Source organism: Megascapheus bottae, chromosome 9 (assembly GCF_031878675.1).
Source record: "Megascapheus bottae isolate mThoBot1 chromosome 9, mThoBot2.hap1, whole genome shotgun sequence".
Taxonomy (NCBI): domain Eukaryota; kingdom Metazoa; phylum Chordata; class Mammalia; order Rodentia; family Geomyidae; genus Megascapheus; species Megascapheus bottae.
In genome coordinates, this window is record NC_143517.1 from 46,485,502 (window position 1) to 46,512,768 (window position 27,267).

Here is a 27,267-nt window from a genome sequence, read left to right on the forward strand (position 1 = left end):
AAAATTTAGACAGCATTTTCAGATATCCCCCTCATATTATGTATTAATAGTTACTGATGACATTGGCCTTGGAAACAGCATTAATTAATGTGTTATTTGTTTATAAATGTATCTAGGTAGGGTTTGGTTCATTACTTTTATGTGTCTGGTATCAATGTATGCACATAGGTAGATCGTGAGACATGTAACAGTAAGGTTTCCCACTGAGAGAGAATAAGGATGATTGCCTACTCTACTGAGCACATATGCCTTCAGCTGCAGCCTGTTGTTCAGCTACTTTCTGCTCTCCAAAGAACATGCTCCTGAGCCTCTTCAGTATTATTTCAGATGAGAATAAAAATGGACATAAAGCAACCTTATCTAACATGGATATAGTATCATATCCTTTTAGTTTTCTCTGAATACTTGCATAAATATTAAAACTGGCTCATCATATTTTAAACATGAAATAGTATTATGATTATTAGATTTTATGCTTTAAGTATGAAAACAGAGATCCAAAGTGCTGTTAACTTGTACAATAGATTTGTGATCAAATCTTATGCCTGAATTGCTTATGATGTAGTTGATATGCTGTGAGGATGACAATTTTCTATCATATTTCATTGTTGAGAAGATGATAGTTTTCTCTCATGCTTCAATTTTTTTTTTTTGCCAGCCCTGGGCTTGAGCTCAGGGCCTGAGCACTGTCCTTGGACTTTCTCAAGGCTAGAACTCTACCACTTGAGCCTCAACACCACTTCTGGCTTTTTTTTTCTATGTATGTGGTACCAAGGAATTGAACCCGGGTCTTCATGCATGCTAGGCAAGCACTCTACCATTAGGCCAAACTCCCGGCCCCTCAGTTTTTTTTTAAATGTGGCCACTAGATTGGAGGCTAGAAATCCTTCATACCATCTTTGAAAATGATAATCTGTTAATCCGTTTCCTTTGTTCCTGATAAAATGATCTGTTGGTTTAATATACTCTCCTAGTTTTTCTGGTTCCATTTTCTTGCATCCACAGAATGAAGGAGTGATAGGTAGTATCAAAGGTAAAACATGAAAGGTCACCAAATATGAATTGGCAATGAGATCTGCCCCCAGTTCTCTTGTCCTTAGTTTTTGTGGATGATGAATGCTCAACACTGACCTTACATTTGCACGAAGAACACATGAGGGTCTCAGACATAGACACTTCCATCAGTGCTTTAGAACCTTGTAGTCTAGAATTCAGTCTACTTGTGAAAATACCACTTCAACATTATCATCCCATTTGCTTTCATTTGAAAAACGGGTTAATGAACCATTGCTCACCTACCTTTAAAACCTGTGAACACCGTGAGTGTTCATTATACTTCTCTGAGGGGAAAGAAAATATAAAGAATATCAAGCTTCACCTTAGGCCCACAAGTGACATGTTTTACAATGAAATGCTTTCATCATTTTTCTATATATTTTTTTCAGAAACTGAAATCTCCTTTCTCATATATGTTACATTTTGCCAGGGTATAATTTTCCTTAATGGCAATATAACCATTAATGAATAAATAGTCTATTTATTCATTGGTAAGATAAAGTCTCACTATACGGCCCCAGCTAATGTTGAACTTGCCTAGAACACAGACTGCTCAGAAAAAATTTAGTCCTCCGGTCTCTGGGAACCAAGTGGTAAGATGATAGACTTTGGCTATTACAGCCAGCTTGAATGATAAATTTCCAGGGAATATATGAATATATCTATCTATCTATCTATATATATATAATGAAAAACCTTGACTTTGACACTTTATTCAATTTTGTTTTAATTAGAAAAATATTTCAAGGAAGACTACTGTACTTTGCATTCTGAAATTTTATTTTAATAGCTTTTCATTTTGACCTGTGCAGGTCAGGCCTGTGATATTCTCAATATTACAGAAAATAGAATATATTGCAAGACACCTCCCCAACCTGTAATTCTCAAAACTCTTTATCCAGGTAAGTTACCATAAGAGGTCATGGATGAAATATAGATGAGATATATTTTTTGAAAAAGTTGTATGGGCATGTATCACTTGTCATAAATATTAAGTATTTTAGAATTTTTATTGAGAATAATAATTTCCCATTTTTTCATCTATTTATTGTAGATTTAAAATACTCCATCTAAGTGACGTCAGTGGAGATAAACACAGCCTAAGTTCTTTTGACCCCCTTCTTACAATAACAAGTCTCTGTTGGTATTCTATAATATGCCTTTAATGCAAATTAAGTTACAACTACTAAATCTTGGCACATTTTACACAGAATTTTCTTTTTGTGGTATTGGGGATTAAACTCAGAGACATCTGCAGGATGGAATATGAAGATCTGTCCTGTTCCCTTAATCTCCATAGAAAATATGTCCTAGATCCATTTGTTTCTCTTAAATCATGTCTTTGTTGTCTCATTGTCTTCTCCCTGGGAACACTGGTCTATGAATTGGATATCCTGTGTCTAGGTAACTATTTTACTAATCCTATCATCAGTAAAATAATAAAATTTAAAATACAGCTTTTTTGTACTGGGAATTGAAATATTTGCAGATGCTATGGTACTTGAGCCATACTTCCAGTCCTTTTCTTTATCAGTTATTTTTGAGACAGGGCTCCACTTTATTCAGCCTGGCCTTTTAATTTTCTTATTTGTGCTTCTATATGCTACCAAGGACAGCATGAATATACCCAACCATTATGCTGGCACACATTACCATGCCCAACTACTAAGATGGAATCATAAAGTTTTATGCCCAAACTTGTCTTAAATGAGCTATAATCACCCATCTCTGCCTCCTAAATAGCTATAACTACATGGCTGTAAAATTCTCATCTTTAGTAAAAAAATTTTTGGTCAATTGTGTGGCTTGAACTCAGGACCTAAACACTGTCCCTGAGCCTCTTTGCGTTCAAGGATAGTGCTCTACCATTTGAGCCACAGCACCACTTCTGGTTTTTGAGTAGTTCATTGAAGATTTCATGGAGACTCTTTTTGCCCAGACTGGCTTCCAACTGCCATCCTCAGATCTCAGCCTCCTGAGTAGCTAGGATTATAGGCGTGAGCCACCAGTGCCAGGCTTCTTCCAAAAGTTTTTTAAATGCTTTTTTTTTTACCGTTGGGAAAAAATACAAATGGAGAGGTCAAATCCTTTCTTGTTTAGAATGAAAACAGATGAAGGATATATGACTCAAAATTCTTTCCAGACTTTTCCCTTGTAGCCCAGTGAACTTGCAAGTAGGTGGCCTTCATACGCACACTAATTCCTTTGAAAAGTTGTACATGTGTTTGAGCAGGATATGGATCTCATATCCTATGCACATAATGAAACCTGTTTATAATTAGCGATACAATAAAACTGTTCACACATCTCTTAAAGTTCCTGGTTTTAAGTATTAGAAACAAGTTGCCATTAAAAATCATTTTCATGTTTAAAATAGATGACGTTAAAGAAAGGTACATTTATGGGTGGCTACTACTGCTTTCAAATGTTGACTTGGTCAAACCAATTTGTCTTTTATCCAACCAAATTTGGCTGAAGAGCAACAGCTATGATTTTCCAGACCCAAACAAGTATGAGTCGCTGAAGGAGGGTTTAATGGCTCTTACATTTTAAAAACAACAGAAAAGGAGTGGACAGTTAATTCTGAACAGGAAACAGTTAATACTAGAGTTTATACTGGCAAGTCAAGCATCATTTTATTGAGAGTGCTTTCTCTCTTATTTCATCCCAGGAGGAGGTGGAATCTTAGCACTGGAGTGATATTTGAGAACAAAAAACTAAAATTGAAATTTAAAAAATGGAGAGAAAACACTGAGAGAAACCTTAAAGTCAGCAATGTTTGTTCTTTGATTAATAGCACTGTAAAGCCATCAAGTGAATAATTTTTGTAAGCGTAAACCATTAAGACAAAAAGCTTATAGTAAAATAAAATGTTGAAGATTTGACTTAGCTAGATAAAACAAAATCAGTCCTGTCATAGGTAACAGATAATTTGTAGTTATTTACCTAAAATATAAATTATACTATGTTCAATATATATACTATATATGTATATATGCTAAATGTACAATATATATACATATACAGTATACATACATATAAATACATCTATAGTATACACAGGTATATAGTATAGATGTATAACATATGTAGCACATGTTCTACATATATGGTATACTTAATCCACATAGAAACCATGCAAATGGCACTATTACCTCATTCAATGCATGTAAAATTGAGGCTCTGAGAAATAAAGTAAGAATAAATACATTGTAGATGGCCCTAATTGCCTTATGCTCTCTAGGAATTGGTACATTTAGAAGTATATGTAATCAAAGCCAAGCCACAGAAATGGAGGGAGGGTAAGCAACGCAGTTATGGTATTCAATATGCAAAACATGAACCATGTAACTTGTGGGTATGGATAGGAAAGGGATAATGGGGGAAAGTAAAAGAAGGCGTGATGTTGACAGGAAAAACATTTACTCATAGCCTGTCTTTTTGATAACAGCTTTGTACAGCTCCTTAAAAATGTAATTGTTTTTATTAATACATGTGTTCTAAAAACATGCATTGATACAGAACCCCTATAGCTGTCATCAAATAGAAGCTATTGAGATATTGGATCATGATTCTAATGGATGGCTTCCTTTATTTTATTCAGGTGGAAGAGGCCTAAAACTTGAAGTATGGAATAACAGCCAGCCAGTGCATCTTGAAGAAATACTTGAATATAATGAAGACACTTTGGGGTACATGGGTGCCACTTGGGTCGACTCAGCATCCTACATTTGGCCTCTGGAGCAAGACACATTTGCTGCACGTTTCAGTGGGTTCTTGGTGGTTCCAGAGTCTGATGTTTATAGATTCTACATCAAAGGTGATGACCGTTATGCTATTTATTTCAGCCAGACTGGACTTCCAGAAGATAAGGTAGGAAAGCCAAAGAGCACTATTAGATACTATAAAAGAAGTATGGTGATATTTATATCTATCTAACTTATTATAAATCAAAATTGGGGAATATATGAATTTAGGAGAAGAAATTTCATGTGATTGGATTCTTTGCTATCTTAACAAATATTAAATGACCAAGAAGGTTATTGTAGAAAATCCCTACACTAAAAGAAAATTATTTCCATGATCTAAATTTTCTCTGCCAAGGGAAAATCACACATCTTTATTTGAAAATTGGGTTCTTTATTTCAAAAATTGAAGTTTTATTTTTTATGAAAGAATTGTAATCATAACAGCAAATTTGGAAAAGAATGATGTATTTCACTCATGTATTTACTCAGGATATGAATGTCTGTCTTTTCCTTTTAATCTCTAAGTTTATTTTTTGTCATTAATTTCATACATCAAAATTCACACTCATCTTTTGTCATATATTAGTGTCAAATATGAAGTATGAATAGAATTTTAAATTAATACTGTACTACTACATATAATTTCTAAGCTTAACTATTTTCCTACTGACGTTTTCACTTCAACTTTTTTTTGCCAGTCTTGGGGCTTGAACTCAGGGCCTGAACCCTGTCCTTTGGCTTTCTCAAGGCTAGAGCTCTGCCACTTGAGCCACAGCACCACTTCCGGCCTTTTTTGTGTATGTGGTACTTAGGAATAGAACTGGGTCTTTGTGCATGCTAGGCAAGCACTCTACCACTAGGCCAAACTCCTGACCTTGGCTTCAATTTTTTTTATGACCATAAATAGTAGTATATCGGACATCTGTGCCTGTTACTTTTATAAGTGTGTGTGTGTGTGTGTGTGTGTGTGTGTGTGTGTGTGTGTGTATGTGTGTGATTTCCTTAGGGCTGTTTCAGAAACATGAAGCTATAGATCAACTACAAGCTATCATATTTTTATACCTCAATTTACATAGCAAGATTGCTAAACTGGTTGCAGATTTAAATTGCTATGTCTAATTTGAGGAATTCTGTTTAGTCATAGCTTGTCAGCTTACTTACTCTACAGATTCCTAGTGGGAAAGTCCATAGTCAACCACTCTATTAGGTTAAACTACTTAGCTATCTTTAGCATCTCTCAGAGCTAAATCTAATGACTTAATTTACATCCTATCTCTAAAAGTTCTCTGTTGAGCAAAAGAAATGTTTTTTCAGTATGCATCTTTCTATTTTCCACTAGAGTTTTAATGCAGGAAATATGATGATTTACCTAGTGCATTTTGTAGTGGAGATGGTGGTCACAAAGGGTGAAAAGAATGAAGACTACTTGATCACTTAAAAAATTCCATGTTACCATAGATAACAGACTTTAGAAGAAATACATGAAGGATTGTCATCATTTTGCTCATAAAAGTCCTAAGAATGACAGTAATGGTAAATGATAATTAAATGTTGAAACGATTTACTTCAAAATTATCTTTCTGTCTTTCTGGGAAAGATACGGATTGCCTATCATTCTGCCAATTCCAACAGTTATTTTTCAAGTCCATCCCAAAAATCGGATGATATTCATCTTCATAAAGGAAAAGAGTAAGTATTTTTTTGTCTTTAATTCACTGAATGATACCTTTAAAATATAAGCTTGCATTTTTAACTGTTATTAGAGATTAGGATATTTTATTGGCTCTATTTATCAGTTGACTCTAATAATTGTGTTAATACGATTCTCTGTTTTCAAGAATACTGACATTCAACTAATTAGGAAAATCTGAAATTGAGTTGCACAAATTATAATTGCATGACTACAATTCTGATTCTCATTCTCTCTATACTTCTCAATCAATACTTTATTAATTTCTCTGTATCATCTGATGAGTTTCTGTAAAACCACATGGGTTGGGTCCACTATCAATTTGTGTTTATTTTTTTTCATTTTTTATTGTGATTAATAGAAGGGTTACATTATATTCACCAGATTATCAATTTGTATTTATTATACTGATTTATTCTTAGCATTGGAAATTTAATGCAAGTTATATGAAAATATCATTCAAGAATCCCATCATTCAGTCTGATCCAGAGACTATATGAATATCAGATAATACAACTTGAAAGCTTTGTAGGACTCCTAGAAAAATGAAAAAATAATCTGTTCAAAATGGCTAAGTTATAGGGAGAACATCAAAAGATGTGGAGATCGTCTTCTGACAGCTGATTCCAGACATTTGTAGCTTTAAACAACAAATATCCATTATTTTATCCAATTTTCTGTTTGGCAGGGCAGTGTATCCTGGACAGATTAATTGGGGTTGATCATTTAGGATGACCTCATTTGTATATCTAAGGGAATCAACTGTCATAGTTAGAATTTAGCTATGCTTTCTTATCTTCCAGGAACTAGACTTAGCTGTTCATGTTAATGGATGTGTTTCAGCAGTAAAGATATCAAATTGTAATGCTAGCACTTTTTGGTACTCTCTTCCTGTGACACTTACTAACATCCCATTGGTCAAAGCAAATGGCCAAACCTAGATTCAGGGATAGAGATAAATGTCACATTTTAAGGAAGATAATAATGTGGTTTTGGACTCAGGGCCTTGTGATCACTTGGCAGGAACTCATCACTTGAGCCATATCCCCTGGCTCTTTTTAGGCTTTGTTATTTTTTTTTCTTTTCATATATTTTTATTGTAATTAATAGAAGGGTTACATTATATTTGCCAGATAGAAGGTGCATTAATTCACATACATTGATACCCTTTCTCATGTCTTGGTCCCATTTCCCTCCCCCCCACCCCCACCCCTCATCTTGTTTTCCCCCTTCCCTATCCAATTTCAAATAACCAAATACAAATATATCCAATATATCAGATAACAAAGTGAGATACTGTAAGAATATGAGATAACCAAGGGACAGGAAAAGAGATGAGAGATAACATAGTATATTAAGGACAACAGTCACTCATTCTGTTGCTTTTGTTTCTATATCCTAAAGGTCCTTTCATTTAGCGTTATACTATATGGCCTTATGAATCAAGGTTTTGCTCTACTGAAAGTCTCTGCTAGAAGAGCCCAAGGTTTCTACTGATTATGACAAATGAGGGAAACCATTGAGCCTAAGTTCCTTTGAATCTGACTTACTTCTCTTAATATGATTTTTTTCTAAGTCTTTCCATTTTCTAACAAATGGGGCGATGTCATTCTTTCTGACAGCAGCATAGAATTCCATTGTGTACAAATACCACATCTTGTTGATCCACTCAAAAACTGAGGGACATCTGGGTTGGTTCCATATCTTTGCTATGGAAATAGTGCTGCAATGAACATTGTTGTGCTAGTGGATTTAGTCTGTCCTTGTTTCTGGACAATTGGGTAAATGCCTAGTAGTGGAATTTCTGGGTCATAGGGGAGCTCTATGTTTAGTCTTTTGAGGAACTGCCATACTGTTTTCCATAGTGGTTGAATGAGTTTGCACTCCCACCAACTATGTAGTAGTGATCCCTCCTGGCCACATCCATTCAAACATCTGTTGTTATTAGTTTTCTTGATCCTGGCCATTCTAACTGGAGTGAGGTGGAATATTAGAGTTGTTTTGATTTGCATTTCTTTTATTACCAGAGATGTTGAGCATTTCTTCATGTGTCTATAGGCCATTTTTGTTTCTTCAGAGAAGACTCTTTAATTCTTTGGCCCATCTTTTACTGGGATGGTTGTTTCTTTGGAGATTAGTTTTGGATTGATTCAATTTTTTGGGCTGTTGATATATTTTAGATATGAGGCCTTTGTCCGTTGTATGGTTGGTGAAGATCTTCTTCCACTCTGTAGGCTTCCTAATTAATTTATTAGCTATGTCCTTTGCCATACAAAAGCTCTGCAGTTTAATGCAGTCCCACTTATCCAGTCTTTCTCTGATTTGTTGTGATTCTTGGTCCTTATTAAGAAAGTCTTTTAGGCTTTGTTATTTTTCTAATAGAATATCATGTTTATTTCCTGGCTGGCTTCGACTTCAGTCTTCCTAAAAACAAATTCTACATAGGGATGATAGGAATATCACCATTTTCAGTGTTTTTTGAAAGGTATGATCTCACAATATTTTTGGGTGGGGAAGTGTGACTGAGATTACCTTGAATTTCAATTCTCTCAAACTTTTTGACTGGTAGCCTTGAACTTTGATCCTTGCAATCTCTGCCTCACAAGTTCCTAGGATTATAGATACGAGACTTCATTTTTTGACAGGAGAAATATCTTTTATTCAGTTTACCATATCACCCACCAAGATATGGTCAAGATTATGTTCAGGGTTAGCACAGTAAATGTCTAAGAGAGTTGGAAAGTGATTTTCAATCAGTGAACCTGGGAACAATCATACTTAATGCTTTTATTGATATTTTAGTGACATGGCAAAGAATATTGGCCACCACTTTTTCTTAGATCAATTAAGTGTCTGATTAATCTCTACTGAAAATAAGTGTCCATACATCTTCCGATATTGACTAGGTCTTAGAGAATGAATTCAGATCATTTGCTAGACCTAGGTGCACAGAACTTGTATCAAGACCATTTCCAATATATTTGTTGTCTTGTATCTGTGCTTGTGTAAAACAACCTTTTAATTTACACATTGCAATTGTCAATGAATTTTGGCTTGCTCTACTTTGAATTCTACCTCAGTTTCTAAGTTTAAAAAAAGTCTCTCAAATATAGCTAGATACTGATGGCTCACACCTGTAATCCTAGGTACTCAGGAGGTTGAGATCTGAGGATCATGGTTCAAATCCAGCCCAGGTAACAAAGTCCCTGAGGCTCTTATCTTCAATTAACCTCCAGATATCCAAAGTGGTGCTGTTGCTCAAAGTGACAGAGCATTAGCCATTAGTAAAAGAGCTCAGAGACAGCGCCTAGATCCTGCTGAAAAAAATCTTTAAATTAAAAAACTTCCATTGGTCTCTGTTATTCTTTCAAAGAAAGGGATAGTACTTAACTAATATTTTAAGCTGCAAATAAGGAAGCAGAATCTCATATTCTTTTTCTTTGCTTCCTTCTTATTTTCCCTTGGCTACCTCGATTCAAGATAAGTAACCAGCAGGTTATTATGGCAGCTGAGGTAACCTCCAAGTTCACTTTTACCAGGGACACTATCCAAGGTCTCCTTATCTGCACAGAAAATAAACGTTGCTCATTCAGATCACTCTCTGAATTTATTCTTGTGTATCTGACAATTCGGATGAATTTTTATGTGGACTTCACTAAAGACGGGAGCAATGATAACACTACTAGAGTTTAGATGGGGAAGAAGTAATTTTTCACTCAACTGTTAATTGGACATAAGAGTCTCACCATCTTTTCTTCCTGGGCAGGTTTGAGCCAGGATCCTCACATCTTGACCTCCTTAGTATTTAAGATTACAGGATTTTTCTTAACATATACAACCGTTCACTCACAAAAACAATACATGACATATGTAAACTTATCTGTCAGTTTTTGAACATATTAAAGCATTGAATGTCTATTTCCTCAGTGTTATATATCTTAGGGAGTTACAATGACATTTTGATTAACTTTCTTGAAGATAAGGAATAGTATCTTCTTCAACTAGTGACTAAGCTAATTGAATTGGTCATAAATGGGAACAATTCTATATTGATGTAGATATCTTATGTAATTCATTGTAAGTTAGCAAACTACTATGAACTTTTAATATTAAGTAATGTATATGTTGTACAAATTTCACATGTATATAGTATAAATCATTTAATAGATTTTGTAGATAATGTCAATATTTTATTCAAGTTTTAATATTACTTAAGTATTTAATGGTAAGGGTTCTGGGGGAAATGTTATATTAATTATGTAATTAATTATATACTATAATTATATAGTAATTATAAATAATTATGTAAATTCTTCATATAAATTCTTAAATGATTATAAATGTAAAATGGATAATTATTAATTATATGATCTTATATAATATATAAGTATATAATATTATTATGAAATTATATGATTAGAATAACATGAATGACTATTTTGCAGGTATTACATTGAAATCTTGCTCCAGGAATATAGATTGAGTGCTTTTGTTGATGTTGGACTGTACCAATATAAAACTGTCTATTCTGAACAGCAAACAGGAGATGCAGTAAATGAAGAACAAGTTATCAAATCCCATTCAACAGTTATCCAGGAAGTACAGGTATGCTGTGCTGATAGATCCACTCTGTTGAAAGTAATGTCCAGTGTTGAACGTTCAAGCAGAGGTAGAATGCATGCTGAGGACCCTAGTTTTATCCCTAGCACTGAAATATTTTTTGAATGCAGTATTCTATGATACAGATTTCTTGGAATACTAGTTTCAACAGGCAAGAATGTTTAGAGGTATAATCATGGACATTATTAAGTTATAGCTTGGCACATCAGTATTAAGTAAGCAGGTTTCGTTAAGTATTAAGTAAAAAGATTGTTCCTTAAGAAGACACATGTTAAAGTTTAGAATAAATCTTTTTTTTGTAGTAAAGCATAGCAAAAATAAAGAGGCGCGGGGCCAGGATTTTGGCCTAGTGGTAGAGTGTTGCTTAGCACAAAGACCCGGGTTCGATTCCCCAGTACCACATACATAGAAAAAAAGCCAGAAGTGGTGCTGAGGCTCAAGTGGTAGAGCGCTAGCCTTGAGAAAGTCCAAGGACAGGACTCAGGATCTGAGCTCAATCCCAGGACTGGCAAAAGCAAAAAAAAAAAAAAATTAAAAAATAAAGAGGTGCTGTATAGCTGAATGATGAAGTTTCAAAAATGTGTTCTGTATTCCTTTTTTCTTAAATTGGAAATAGGTTATAACATTGGAAAACTGGGAAACAACTAATGCCACTCATGAAGTTCAGAAGATCACAGTAACAAGCCCTTGTGTGGAAGCTAACTCATGTTCACTTTACCAGTACAAACTCATCTACGACAGGGAAAAAACTGGTAAGTTAGAAATAATGAGAGAGATGGTATTTCTATTTATATCTATGTATTGTCATAAAATGTTTGCTCCAGTCCAGTGTCACTGATTGGAATAATTTTAACATTTTGTTACACAAAGGAGGAAAACTATTAAACAAAGAGAAGTTCAGACTGGGATTAAAATATTATATTATTACATGCAATTTTTTGACATGTGCCATAATTTTCTTTTATAAGAACAGGATAAATGTATACCTGAAAGTACATGAAAATTTATTATATCTGTAACCCATAAATACTAAATTCAGAAAATGGAAATCAGATTCATCATTGAAGAAAAGTAAACATCCCTTTTAGTTTCTCAAACTAAATGATAGACATGAAATACTGGTTTGTCAGCTAATAATAGCATATTTCTGCACTTGATAATAAATCATAAAAAATGGATTTATGCAAAAATCAATCAAGTTGTAAATATTGATAAGTGCTTATTGTTTGCAAAATAAAATGCTTGCAACTGTGAGAATACTTAAATAATAAAATATAGTCTCTATCACTCAATATCAAGAACTGCTGGGCATCTGTGTCTCACATCTGTAATTCTTGCTCAGATCTGAAGATCATGGTTTGAAGCTAGCCAGGGCAACAAAGTCAGTGAGAGTCTCATTTCCAATTAATCATTAGAAAATTGCAAGTGGCCCTGTGTCTTAAAGTAGTACACTGAGCAAGAAAACAGAAATAGTTTCTAGGCCCTGACTACAAGCCCTATGACCATCACCACCACTAACAAAAAAAATCACAAACCAGTTAGTCAACCAAACTTGAATTGATTTCACAACATAATTTTTCTACATGGTAACTTAACTGATATTGAAAATGTATGCTTTATAAAAATTACATATAAGACATTATCTTTGATTACAGTGATCTGGAATGGTTTTTTTCATATATTTTTATTGTAATTAATAGAAGGGTTACATTATATTTGCCAGATAGAAGGTACATTAATTTACGTACATTGATACCCTTTCTCATGTCTTGGTCCCCATTTCCCTCCCCCCACCCCCACCCCTCATCTTGTTTTCCCCCTTCCCTATCCAATTTCAAATAACCAAATACAAATATATCCAATATATCAGATAACAAAGTAAGATACTGTAACAATATGAGATAACCAAGGGACAGCAAAAGAGATGAGAGATAACATAGTACATTAAGGACAACAATCGCTCATTATATGGCTTTTGTTTCTATATCCTAGAGTTAGTACTCTGCGTTGTGGAATGGTTTTTATTCCTTTTATTTTTTCAAGTCATACAGTTTGAATTCAGGGTCTGAGCATGTCCTTAGACTTTCTCAAGGCCAGAGCACTACCACTTGAGCCACAGAACCATGTACGGCTTTTTCTGTGTATGTGGTACTAAGAAATGGGGAACCCGGGTCTTCGTGCATGCTAGAAAAGCACTCTATCACTAGGCCAAACTCTTGATCTTTTTTTTTTTTTTTTTTTGGTTTGGTTGTGGGATTGAACTCAGGGCCTAGGATCTATCTGAGCTCTTCTTGTCAAGACTGATGCTTTATCACTTTGAGCCACTATATTACTTCTGATTTTTGAGTGGTTAATTGGAGATAAGAGACTCATGGAGACTTTTCTGCCCAGGGTAACTTCCAGACACTATCCTCAGATCTCAACCTCTTGAGTAGGTGGGATTACAGGCATTAGCCACCAACACCCAGCATTCTTATTTTATTTTTATTTTTTGAATAATTTTAACTCTTATATTTTTCTTTTTAAAATTTATTCAAAAGTTTTGCTACCTGCTGATGCTTCTGACTTCATATTGCAATCAGCTTTAAATGACCTTTGGTCTATAAAACCAGATACAGTCCAAGTAAGAAGAACACAGAATTTCCAGAGCTATATCTACACAATAACCTTCATATCAACTAGAGGTAAGCTCATCTTTCATCTTTTAACTTCAGTGCAAATCCACTTTTTAAAAAGTAAAAGTTCATAAAATTACTGAGAAAAAAAAATCAGATTCATGTCCTTGATCAGTGTCAGGAGAAACAGGAAATTGTGAAATATTTCCAATGGTAATTCAACTTTTAGATATATTTCTTTTTTTAATTGTATTTTATATTGGGTAATATATAGAGGGGTTACAATTACATTCATCAGGTAGTGGGTGTATTACTTCTTGAACATTGATACCCCTTCCCATGCTTTTCTCCCACTTTTCCTCCTCCTGCCCCCTCCCAATGGAAGTTATAATTACAATGCATTATGTGTACCACCTTCACCCAAATATAGTCTTAATTAAAAGAATATTTTATGAAGTCACAGTTTAATTCTAAAAGTAAAACTTTAATAAATCAGTGTTGTTAGAAAAATATGTCTGACCAAATTTTGCCAAAAGAGAGAATCCCATGGTTCATTTTACAAGGAAAACATTCCATATCATGGCTTCTTGAAAATTGACCAAAATCATGAGACTAGTAAAATCAGTAACAAATTCTTACAGGGAAAACAAAAAAAAAAACCCTGATCTGAGATTAATGAAGTTTATTTGATCTCTTTACCTTTAAAACATTTTAAATAATGTCATTTAAATTCAAATTATTGTTTGATGAGAAACATTTTTAGAAACATTAAGGTAGGTAAATATTAAGTCAAATTTAGCAATTTAGGTGTTTGATACAGTTAATACTATGAACCAGATCTCGTTACCTTTAAAACAACGTTTTAAATAATGTTATTTAAATTCAAATTATTATTTTATGAGAAACATTTTTAGAAACCTTAAGGTAGATAAATATTAAGTCAAATTTAGTGATCAATTTAGGTGTTTGATACAGTTAATACTATGAACCAGATTCCTAAACATATATATGTACATAAGTGTCTTTAAACAATTACTCTTCAAGCTGTGTAAGTATAATATTATTTTAATGTTTATGTCCTATTGTATGGAGTTGTTAACTTGATTGTTGTGTGAAATGAAACATTTTTCTTTTTTTTCTTTTTTTTATTGTAATTAGTAAAAGGGTTACATGATATTTGCCAGATAGAAGGTGCATTAATTCACATACATTGATACCCTTTCACATGTCTTGGTCCCCATTACCCTCCCCCCCACACCCGCCACCTGTCTTGGTTTTCCTCCCTTCCCTATCAAATTTCAAATAACCAAATACAAATAAATTCAATATATCAGAAAACAAAGTGAGATACTGTAATAATATTTTTCTTAACATGAATTGAAGTTCTAAAATTTTGACTGAAGTGAAGCAGTATGTAATTAAATACATGATTATCCTTGCTGAGTCTCTAGTAGATCAGATAGAAACTTCCAGGTTTCATAAATGACCTTAAGAATTAAAGCATCAAACTCATACCATGTTCAGCAGAGAAGAACAATGGGATTCCACTGGCAAAGCACCCTTGCAAGAAGGAGCAATGCTTGAGGGCAACATTTCATGTCTCTTACTGGGAGAGGATACAAACAATAGTTTTAGTCCATTTCCTGAAAATCAGTCTTATAACCCTATTTGTATCCAGTGTAAAGCAGCAACCAAGTGCTTTGCACTAAAATACTGATACTGATGTGAAACAAAAATGTAGTTTGGAATAGCCTATGGTCTCTTCTTTTGATCCTAGGGTATCTTCTGTTTATCTTACAATATGTCCTCTAAAAGCAGTAGTACTTTGCTGTTTTACTCTTTCTTATATCAATGAGTCTAATAAATTATTTTCTCTCAAAGCCTATTCCATTTCTTACCTTTTGTTGCTGGTACTTGAAATAAAGGTAAAATGCTTATATTTTAATGTCTATTATAGATAGGAAAACAAAATGCTGTTTCCTATTTTTTTTTTGCAGGAGACTTTGATCTGCTTGGCTATGAATTATTTGACGGGAATAATGTCACACTGAATATTACAGAACAAATCAAAGGCAAACCCAGTTTGGAGACATTCACATTGAATTGGGATGGAGTTGCTTCTATGCCACTTAACCCAAGGTCATCTGAAGTTGAAGTATGTTCCACCCATGTTCACTTAAGACTACTGTATTCATTGGCAATCTGAAGGCAAATGAGCAGGAGGCATTATTTTCAAAAAGTTCTAAAAATTATTTTGACTTTGACCAAAATGGACATGCACTCTCTAGCACAACTATCCATTTAAAACAAACCATTTTAAGTCTTCAGAGACTTGTTTTGCTGTTAGAGGACTTGTGTCCCTTGAGTCAGGCCGACATTGTTCTTCATCCAATTTGTCATCCTGTCAGTCATGATGCAGTAAAAGCTTAATTGTAAAGTTTAATTTCTTGTTATTTTATTTTAAATAAAAAACTTCTCAATAACAATCTTCTCTAAAAAGTATGTCATGGTCCATCCACAAGGTGGGAGGAAATGTTGCAAAGGCAGAGGAAAAGAAGAGGGAGTTCTTGAAATTATGCCAAGGACATAATGTGTCTGCCTGTGGGGCAACTGTTCTTGAAGAAAGAATGTGAATGGGTTATTTAATCTTAATCATTACAACTACCCATACAATGAGTCTGTTAATATTTGTTTGATGATTGGACATTATACATTGTTCCAAGATCTTAATCCTAGATACAATTCTTTCTGTATTTTGTCAGAGAAGTATATCTGAAAGTTATAGGAGACCCAAGGCAATGAAATAATGTTTGCATTATCTAGAATTATTGGTTATCTCTTAGATAATCATAAATAGAGGCCTGTAGTATATTCATATCTTCTTTGGACAAGAAGTATACTTTGGAACCTCTCATTTTTCCCAATCAATTTTTGAAAAATTGAAAAAATAATTTATGTGGAACCTACTTAATTGGGTACTCATTAATTTAGGATTTCTTCATTGCTATCTTTAAAATATTATCAAAAAATCAGTTGCTTTCTATAACAACTATGCCAATTAAATGTAACTCTTATTCTAAATGCACCACTTGACAAAATCTAAAATGAATGAACTCTAAAATGATGACATGATAACATAAAATTATAAGGAAAGTATGTTATGACTGATACGTTGCAACTGTGCTATCAAGTATTCTATTAGTGAACTAATTCATAGAAGTAATAGAATTACTAATATTTCACATGTTTATGGAAAAGGAGTTTCAAAGGTACTTATTGTTATGTAGTTTCAGGTAGCCATAGAAGAAATGGTCAGCACTCAGTGTCCACCACAAATTGCCCACATGGAAGAAGGCTTGGTTGTGAAATATTTCAGAGACTATGAAACGGATTTTGATTTGGTATGGAATGTTTAATGAACTTAGAAATGGACTGACTAAAAGGTTCTATAAATGTTTGCACCTTTATGATTGCATTTGTGAGCTACCATTAATAACTTATTCTAGTCAACTTGCAAAACCTAGTTGTATTATAAACTAGGAAGGCCTGTTGTAGCTTCTAACTCATTCTATTAAATGATTCATTTATAATGGTTGGGGTGACATGGATCAAGTTGTATTATACTCATAAACTGACATGTTGAGTTGAAATTCTTGTGCAACTATTTAAAGATTATACAGTTAAAAATGAAAATGTAAAAAATAATTCATTTGTGAAAGCAACACTCTTGAATCTTTTATTGTTATTATAAAGGTGATGTACAGAGGGGTTACAGTTACATAAATCAGGCAAAGAGGATATTTCTTTTGGGACAGTGTCACACCTTCCCTCATTCTCTTCCAAGTTTTCCCTTCCCTTCCTATCCACAAATTGTATATTTCATTTTCAACACAGTGGCCAGTGAATACCATTGCTTGGAAGCAATATTGTACTTTCAATAGACAGGAATTTACATGATCTGTAGAAAGTAGGTGAGATGGATAAGTGTAAGATCTAGAGTATTTTGTTTGTGTGCTTTTTCACATGGTGAATGAAAATTACATCTTCAGAGAATTATATCTTAAGAGAAGATACATTGTACAAAGTAGAAGATACATTGTATGGGAAATTGCTTTCTTTGCTCAAAAAGACCACATTGGGGAAATTAGTGTTACACCTAAGCTTTTGTCTTTTTTCTGATGAAATATAAATATCTTTATTTGATATATAATGAATGGTATTCTTCCTAATTCTTACTCTGGTTACTTTTGCACATATTTTACTGACTAATAAAGTCCCTTTGCATCTATTTTTTTCTTCATTTAAACAAATCCTGTTTTTGTTAAAGACAAGTCATTTATGACTTTTTTGGAATCATCTTTCCTGATGCTTTCCTGTGAGCTACATGCTTGCTTCAGCCTTAATGCTAATGCCTGTAATTCCTTTGTGCCCCCATATCCCTGTAGAAAATAAAGTGGGGAAATGGTGGCCTTTATCACTTCAGTTTCTAAGATTAAGCAAAAACTGAAACAAAGTAAACACTGGATAAACTTTACTGTAAGGAATGAGCTAATATCCATGAGGAACTTGTAATACAAGAAGAAAGATCAGAATTTAGGAAGTAATCAAATACAAGAGATTATATGGTTATGGGTCTGAATGAGAGCTTTAGAATTTCAGAAAGAGCTCTGGCCTTTCAAGTCAGAGTCATTCTGAGAAACAACATGTTGGATCTTGAATGATTTGGTTGGGGATGTTGGGAGAAAAGCAAGACAGTACATGATATGTAATTTCGAATATTATTGTTTCTGTAGGCACATATTAGTAGAGGGCAAAAGACGGCTGAAACAGATGCTTACTGTGGTTGCTACTCCCTGAAAAACCCAGCTGTTCTTTTTGATTCAGCAGATGCCAGGCCAAATAAGCTACCATATGGAGACATTTTATTATTTCCTTATAATCAGGTAAGTTCAAGAAAATGATATGCTAATTGAATCTGGAAAATACCTTGGTAATGAAATTTCATGAAATTTTAAGACAGGGATAAGTGTCATGTAAAATCCTGTCATGTTGGATAGACATAGTGCTTCACACTTTGGGTGCTTTTGTGATTTCCTTTCCTAGTGATTCTAAAATCAGACAAACAACAACAAAGAAAAAAGAAAACAGCAGAAAAGTAAAAACAAAAAGTAAAAAGAAGTATCTGTAGTATACATATTACATACTGCATGCACTGCTTTATCTCATAATTGTGGAAAAAATTATCTGCACCTAATTTATAGCAAATGATCTACTTCCGTTGTTAAAGTGAATTGCATGGAAGAAAACAGTAAAGAATAAATCAAAGGGTGACACATTGCCCCAAGTTCAAACTCCAGGAACCATCTACTTCCCCCAAGAGGATTTAATCATTAATTGTAAACTTACTTTAATTTAATTTTATAAAATTCTTTCTAATTCTTCAACTGTTGACTTGATGAATCTACTCGTTCTTTTGTCTGTGTTCTGGTAAATGGAAAATCTCCTATTGTATTGGGTTAAATCTAATTGAATTGTTATAAAAAAACAGTTTAAGACACTGTTGATGATTTTTTTTTCATGTTTTTTGATTTAGTTATGTTTGGCATACAAAGGATTCTTAGCAAATTATATTGGACTAAAATTCCAGTACCAAGACAATGGCAAAATTACTAGAAGCACTGAATTACAATTTACATATAATTTTGCTTATGGAATCAAGTAAGTTGAAAACTGTTTTAATGTATATTAAATTTTACAGTATCAGATTTCATTATATTTCTGTACATGTAGCAAATATAGTTGATTATACTCATTACCCTGTTACTATATATTCCATCCCTCCCCATTTTACCTTCCCCTTCTACCTCCTTAGTGATTGGACTTTTATTTTTATGACTTAATTTTGCTTTGATTACCCTAGATTCTACATATGAGAAAAAGAAAATGATACTTGTGTGTCTGGGACTAGATTGTTTCACATTTTACATTATATTGTAGTATATAGACTACCAAGGAACTCATTATTTGTAGTTTTTGTTTTGTAGTGTTTTATTTGTGGGGAAGATAGCATCATTCATTTTTATTTAATTTAATTTTTTAGTCTCTGCACATGCAACTAACACATTGTGTCAGAGAGATAATTATGCATGTTGAAAATTAAAATTAGTCCCATGTCATTCTGTAGAGCTGATCAAAAGGCAAAACAATAGGAAACTTTATAACTTAAATTATATTTGAGTCCAGTAATATGTCCAACTAATGAGAGAATGTAAGAGAAATTCAGCTTCTCATAATATTGTTATAATATGAATAGATAATATAAAATATTTTGATGACTATATCAGGATAAATGGAGAAAGTTATTGTGATACTTGCATTTTTATTGATACCTGTCATAAGGATGAGTCCCTTATAATTCAGAATTATCATTTTGAATCCAAATGAGGCAGGACCACACTACCTCTTGACACTCAATGGCCAAAGCTAAAAACAAAATTCTTTTAAAAATCAAGATGACAAAGAAGAACATAATAATTGTGTGGGAAAAATTAGTCTTGATTTTTAAATTTTTTTTTCCTGGACTAGGATTCTGAATATAGCATTTGTTGCCTATCTACAACTTTAAGTGTTGTGTTTTCAACAACATTTCATTCATTTCATTGGAACACCATCTTGGAACATTTTACAGGCCTTTTTATTTCCTTGTTAGGCACACCATGATGGCTACCATACCAAATAAATTGGTGTCTCCTTTTAGTCTACAGTTCATCTAATTTGTAATCATTTGTAGATGCACTGCATTGGATAGAAAGGATGGATTTTCATTGCCCTAAGTGTTTGAAGATTTTTTAAAAAAATATTAACTATAAAGGTTATGCTCAGGGGTTTACATTATAAATAAAGTAATAAGGGCATTTCTTTTTAAACACTGTTACCCTCTCTCTCATTTTCTCCTGCTTATCCCACCCTACTGCCCTCTCCTCTAATTTGTATACTTCATTTCCAGTGTAGTGTCAAGGATGTATCATTATTGCATTAGTTCATCCTTTGTCCTGCTGTTTCTATGATTCTCTTTCTCTTACCATTTTCCTTAAGCATCATTCTATAGCTTTCCAAAAGTAGAAAGACTTGTAGTTGTAAACCAAGATTCAAAAGCTAAAAAGTAGGGGCCGGCAGTTTGGCCTAGTGGTAGAGTGCTTGCCTAGCTTGCACAAAGACCTGGGTTCGATTCCTCGGTACCACATACATAGCAAAAAGCCAGAAGTGGTGCTGTGGCTCAAGTGGTAGAGCCCTAGCCTTGAGAAAATCCCGGGACAGTGCTCAGACCCTGAGCCCAAGCCCAGAACTGGCAAAAAAAAAAAAAAAAAAAAAACCAACTAAAAAGTAGGCATCCTTTTAATGAATAGAATTACCTAGTCAGTGTGTTTAATTCATTTGTTCTAGCATCATTTGCACTCTTCTTTTTTTGTTTTTTTTGTCATATATTTTTATTGTAATTAATAGAAGGCTTACATTATATTCACCAGACAAAAAGGTGCATTATTTTACATACATTGATACCCTTTCTCATGTCTTGGTCCCCATTTCCCTTCCCCCACCCCACCTCTCATCTTGTTTTGCCCCTTCCCTATCCTATTTCAAATGACCAAATACACATATGTACAATATATCAGATTACAAGGTGAAATACTATAACAATATGAGATAACCAAGGGACAGCAAAAGAGATGAGAGATAACATAGTACATTAAGGACAACAAACACTCATATGGCTTTTGTTTCTACATCCTGGAGGTCCTTTCATTTAGCTTCATACTTACTATATGGCCTTATGTATCTAGGAGCATAGAATTCCATTGTGTATAAATACCACATCTTGTTGATCCACTCATCAACTGAGGGGCATCTGGGTTGGCTTTATATCTTTACTATGGTAAATAGTGTTGCAATTAACATTGTTGTGCCAGTGAATTTAGTCTGTCCTTGTTTCTGGACGATTGGGTAAATGCCAACTAGTGGAATTACTGGGTCATAGGGTAGCTCTATGTCTTTTCTTTTGAGGAACCATCACACTGCTTCCCATTGCACTCTTCTTTTCTATTATAACAGATATATCTGATGCTGCTGTCAGAAAGAACGACATCGCCCCATTTGTTAGGAAATGGAAAGACTTAGAAAAAATCATATTAAGTGAAGAAAACCAGACTCAAAGGAAGATAGGCTCAATGGTTTCCCTCATTTGTCATAATCAGTAGAAACCTTGGGCTCTCCTAGCAGAGATTTGCAATAGAGCAAAACCTTGATACATAAGGCCATATAGTATGACACTAAATGAAAGGATCTCTAGGATATAGAAACATAAGCCATATAATGAATGATTGTTGTCCTTAAGGTACTGTGTTATCTCTCATCTCTTTTGCTGTCCCTTGGTTATCTCATATTGTTACCGTACCTCACTTTGTTATCTGATATATTGTATATATGTGCATTTGGTTATTTGAAATATGATAGGAAAGGGGGGAAAACAAGATGAGGGGTAAGGGTAGGGGGGAGGGAAATGGGGACCAAGACATGAGAAAGGGTATCAATGTATGTGAATTAATACACCTTCTATCTGGAAAATACCATGTAACCCTTCTATTAATTATAATAATATATAAAAAACAGATATATCTGGTTTCCTAGATACTAGATACTCTTGTGATTTTTAGAAAATTGGAAGTACTAGTAGTAGAATGCTATTTAGAGGCATTAAGTATTTTTTATGTTTATAGAGTCATAGGGTTTTTTTATCTTTTTAAAATTTTTTCAAATAATTTTTATTGTGATTAATAGAAGGGTTACATTATGTTCACCGGACAGAAGGCACATAACTTCACTTTTTAAAGCATTGTAACTTTATGTGATTCTGTATGTAATTTTCTAAAACTAGTATTACTAAGCTTTAAAGCACTGGTACAGATCCCATTAGTTTACTAAACTTAAAAGAAAGTTAAAACAGAAAGCACTCAACAAAACAATCCATTAATAACTACAGTGGAAGCAGAGTGCAGTGGCCTCACACTTGTAATCCTAGCTACAGAGGCTGACATCTGGATCATGGTTCAAAGCCAGCCCGGGCATTAAAGAATGTAAGACTCTAATCTCCAATTAATCACTAGAAAATGGGAAGTTGAAGAGCTCAGGGATAACGCCCTGACCCAAAGTTTTTCAGGAATGTTATTCATAATTTCCATAAATTACAGACTTTTATTATACAAATGACTATGACTACTACCAAGATTACAAACAAAGATACCCTCTTACTGTGTGCAATGTAATTTTTTTTCTATTCATGATCTTCCTCTGGCTCTTTTTCTGTGCTCATAAGCTGTGGTAAATTGTTTTCTTGTGTGAGAAAAGAAAAGCTTTCACTTTAAAATTTATCGATGTCTTTTCAGTGTATTTAAATTTTATTGATGTCTTTTACAATATATCTCTTTCCTACAAATCACCCTATTTCAGCTGGATCTATACTTGCATAGACCTTCTGGATCTCATACAAACCAAACATTCTGGAACAAGTTTTTCTCTTCAAAGGATTAGTTTACAGAAAGCCTCTGAGTCACAGTCCTTCTTTGTTGATGTAGTATACATCGGACAGACACCTACACTCTCAACATTCAATGGTGTGTTGTGGATTTTTATACTTATTGCATCTATCATGATCAGATAGTTAATTCATACCGTGGAAATAATTTTTATATTATTTGACATAAATAGAAATATTAATACCTAAATATTCACAGGTCAATCTTAGTAATATTATTTAACTTGACTATTTCAATGGCAAGTCTATCATAAAGATAAATGAGTACCTAATTTAAACATTTTTTATTAGAGCCTTAAGTTTCTTATGGATACACTGTAGTGAACAATTTCATTTGTATTTTTTATTTCTATTTTTATTATTTTTGAGAAACCAGCTGTTGAGAGGGAGATCTATTCTAAAATGCAAGTATTGAGATTGATGTCTGTCTCTTGAATGATTGACCTGAAACTCTTTATGGAATTAAATGGTAGCAATGTTATAAAGTAATTTTTATTATTTTAAAATCTTTAACACTTTTTGAGCCGATTTAGTACTTGAGATGTGATAGTAAAATAGTAAAAGCTATTCCACAAAAATGTCTGCTATTTACATTTCCAACATATATTCTTTAGAGATGCCAAAGAGAAGACTTGCGGCATTAGCCAATAAAGGAATATTTTTAGAGCACATTCAGGTGAATCAGTCTAGAATAAATGGATCAAATACGACGGCTCAGTATTTTGTCACCATGACTTCATATAATTGCAGTTATAATATACCTATGATGGCTGTGAGCTTTGGGCAGGTAAGCCTAAACTTTTGTAAGTTTTTTTTTCCAATTTCATGAGTACTAGTTTAACATAGTAAAATTTCTTAAAATCTGGAAACTCTTAAATACAGAATGAGTATTGCTTATTTGGACAAGATAGTTATTCCAATGATGAATCATGATTTAAAAATTTGTTCAACTTGAGCATAAAAAATAAAACTACAAAGTAATCCTTTTTGTATGTCAGTTTACTATAATGCAATCAATACTACAATATGATTATTTAAAAAATATTCAATTATCTAGTATCATTTCCACAACAAATTTAAACCAAATTCTCTGTAGAGAATCTTCTGCTGATTAAACAACTTATTATTAAAGAAAATGAAAATTTGTCAGTATTCCCATAAAAACTGTTTTTACCTGTCTTGTTATCTTCAGTAACAATAAATGTCTTTTATCTGTAGTACAAAAAGTGCTAACTCTGGGATTAGTTTTGAGACTGCAAAGTCCTTAAACACTAGTATGTAGGATTTTTGTGAGATGCACATTTTCATTTAGGAGGATTTATATATCTAACCATCCAATTATGAAGATATAGGGTAAACGTATTTATCATTTTGTGAGAAATTACTACACTTTTTTTCCAAATCACTCTACCATCTTACATTCCTACCAATGACAGATGCATGATTCACCTTGAAAAAACTCCCTGCCATGTGATATTATCACTATTTGGTTTTCATATTAGCCATTCAGTTATCTTATATACTAACCTCTCATTTTTACTTTAAACCCACTCAATAATGGCTAATGGTATTAACCATCTTTTATGGACTTATTTTCAATTCATATATCTTCTATGAAATGCCTGGTTATTACTTTCACTAATCTCATTGGATTATTCATTCATTATTGTTGAGTTTTTAAAACTTTTTATTTTAGGTAGATGTACTTTGTCAGATATGTGATTGACAAATATTTTCTCCTAGATTGTATCTTACATTTTTATCGTCTTTAAAAGGTATCTCTAAAAGATCAGTTTTTAGTTTTGATGGAATCCAATGTGATTTTTATATTTGTTTCCTATCAATCTTCTTTTACAATTCTTTAAATTGTATTATAAAGGTGATGTACAGGGGACTTACAGTTATATAAGTCAGGTAATGAGTACATTTCCCTTTGTACAGTGTCATTCCCTCCCTCATTCTCTCCAAGTTCCCCGTTCCAGATTTCCCTCTCCTGCCCAAGTTGTGGAGTTTATTTCCAACATAGTTTGTAATGAGTAACACTGCTGAACTGGTTCACCTTTTATTCCATTGTTTCTGTGATTCAGCTGCCCCCCCCCAAGTCAGATAAACTTAGATATAAGACAAAAGGCACATAAATCTTAAACAGTGATGAAAGGTAATAAGCCAAAAGAAAAAAGGAAAAAGAAAGAAAGGGGAAACTATACAACTTGTTTCCTTTGCAACATAGTTTCCCTCATTTGTAATAACTAGAATATGTCTATGACATTCTTACAGGGAATCTCAATAGCCCAACTGCTAAGTGCATGGGAGCATGTATAATGAAGCAGCTCAAAATGAACTACCACTTGAGCCACAGCAACACTTCCGGTTTCCTGGTGTTCAATTGGAGATAAAGGTCTCCTGATTTTTCATGCTCAGGCTGATTTTGAACCGCAATCCTCAGATCTCAGCCTCCTGAGTAGCTACGATTACAGGCATGAGCCACCTGCACTGAACATATTATGTCTTTTTTTAAAAATAAATATTGTAGCAGAAACATATTGCCATTAGAATATTCTGCTTGCATTTTAAAAAGTTTTTAAAGTCTTCCCATTTATGAGCATCTGTACCGCTATTTTAATTTTATATAATCGTATTTAGTTCTTTGATGTCAGGCATCAGAATTTAGCAATGTGCAGATCAGAACTAGAACATATTTTATTAAATTTATATGTTAAGTACTTCATATTTTCTCAATTATAAATATTTCTTTTTAATTAGATTTGATTTTCTTTCAGTTTTTTTATTATCTTTAAGAAGTTTTACAAAGGAATCACCATTTAACAAAGCAGTTAATGAATATAATGCATCTTTTTCAATGTCAATGCCACACCTTTCATCACTCTTATCCTTCCCAGTCTACCCCTTCCTTCACTGTTCTTAATTTTGTAGATTATAAATTGCATTATTGACTTCAATCTCTCCTTTTCCTCTTCATTCTTCTACCCCTCTCCCTTTGACCCCACCCTACACCTTTCAAGTATCACTTTCCTGATACTTATCTTGTTGGACTTTTATTCACCCATTAGAAAGAATGTATCATTTGTAAATAAATGGAAGAAAATGTGCTGAGAGTTTGGCCTAGTGGTAGAGTGCTTGCCTAGCATGCATGAAGACCTCAGTTCCATTCCTCTGGTTCAGATTTTTCTTTTTTCTTTTTTTATTGTAATTAGTAAAAGGGTTACATGATATTTGCCAGATAGAAGGTGCATTAATTCACATACATTGATACCCTTTCACATGTCTTGGTACCCATTACCCCCCCTGGTTCAGATTTTTCTATAAAAACCTGAAAATGGTGCTGTGGCTCAAGTGGTAGAGCTCAAACCTTGAGAAAGTCCAAAGGACAGTGCTCAGGCCCTGAGTTCAAGGCCCAGGACTAGTCAAAACAAAACAAAACAAAACAAAACAAAACAGAATTCTCTCTTTACTTTCATAGCTGTCTTTTCTTAGAATTGAGCAATTTATATTACGTAGAGCTGGGATTTATTCATTTTCATTGCTGTACCTTTCTTCTAATTACTAAAGTGGATGTGTGTATTCTTGTATATGTCTTCTTGCACCATCACTTGTTTCAGCCCGGCTTTAAATTCCACAGAAACAGGATTCGATCATTTTCATGACTAAGGAAGGTTACAATCTAAACATTTCACTTGCAGGCACTGCTCCAGTATTGACATTCAATATTATTTTTAAAACGTACTTAGGAAGGCTGGATTGGCCACTCTACTGACCACATGCTTCCTTATATCGGTGGTTAAATTTCTGTAGTTATTTTTCAAAGAAATGTTCTACCTTTCTGGCATCAAAGATTGCACCTCATGCCTCTTTGCTTCCCCACAGTAATGTGCATTGTTCCTTGAATGGAGTGCCTGCTTGGTAAATATTTGTTCCCTGAGTGATGGA

The 27,267-nt window shown here is 33.5% G+C and overlaps 1 protein-coding gene across 1 annotated transcript in view; it reads left to right on the forward strand.

The window, feature by feature from the left end:
• The window catches only part of Pkhd1l1 (PKHD1 like 1), a 147,867-nt gene that overhangs the window by 27,599 nt on the left and 93,001 nt on the right, over positions 1-27,267 (forward strand). The window contains exons 12-23 of the mRNA XM_090339272.1: positions 1,869-1,958; positions 4,661-4,929; positions 6,403-6,494; positions 10,941-11,100; positions 11,732-11,867; positions 13,656-13,799; positions 15,728-15,885; positions 17,018-17,131; positions 18,524-18,673; positions 19,324-19,448; positions 23,235-23,398; positions 23,934-24,106. Coding sequence (XP_090195398.1) covers positions 1,869-1,958; positions 4,661-4,929; positions 6,403-6,494; positions 10,941-11,100; positions 11,732-11,867; positions 13,656-13,799; positions 15,728-15,885; positions 17,018-17,131; positions 18,524-18,673; positions 19,324-19,448; positions 23,235-23,398; positions 23,934-24,106 — 1,775 coding nt within the window. The remainder of the gene's footprint in view (positions 1-1,868; positions 1,959-4,660; positions 4,930-6,402; positions 6,495-10,940; positions 11,101-11,731; positions 11,868-13,655; positions 13,800-15,727; positions 15,886-17,017; positions 17,132-18,523; positions 18,674-19,323; positions 19,449-23,234; positions 23,399-23,933; positions 24,107-27,267) is intronic.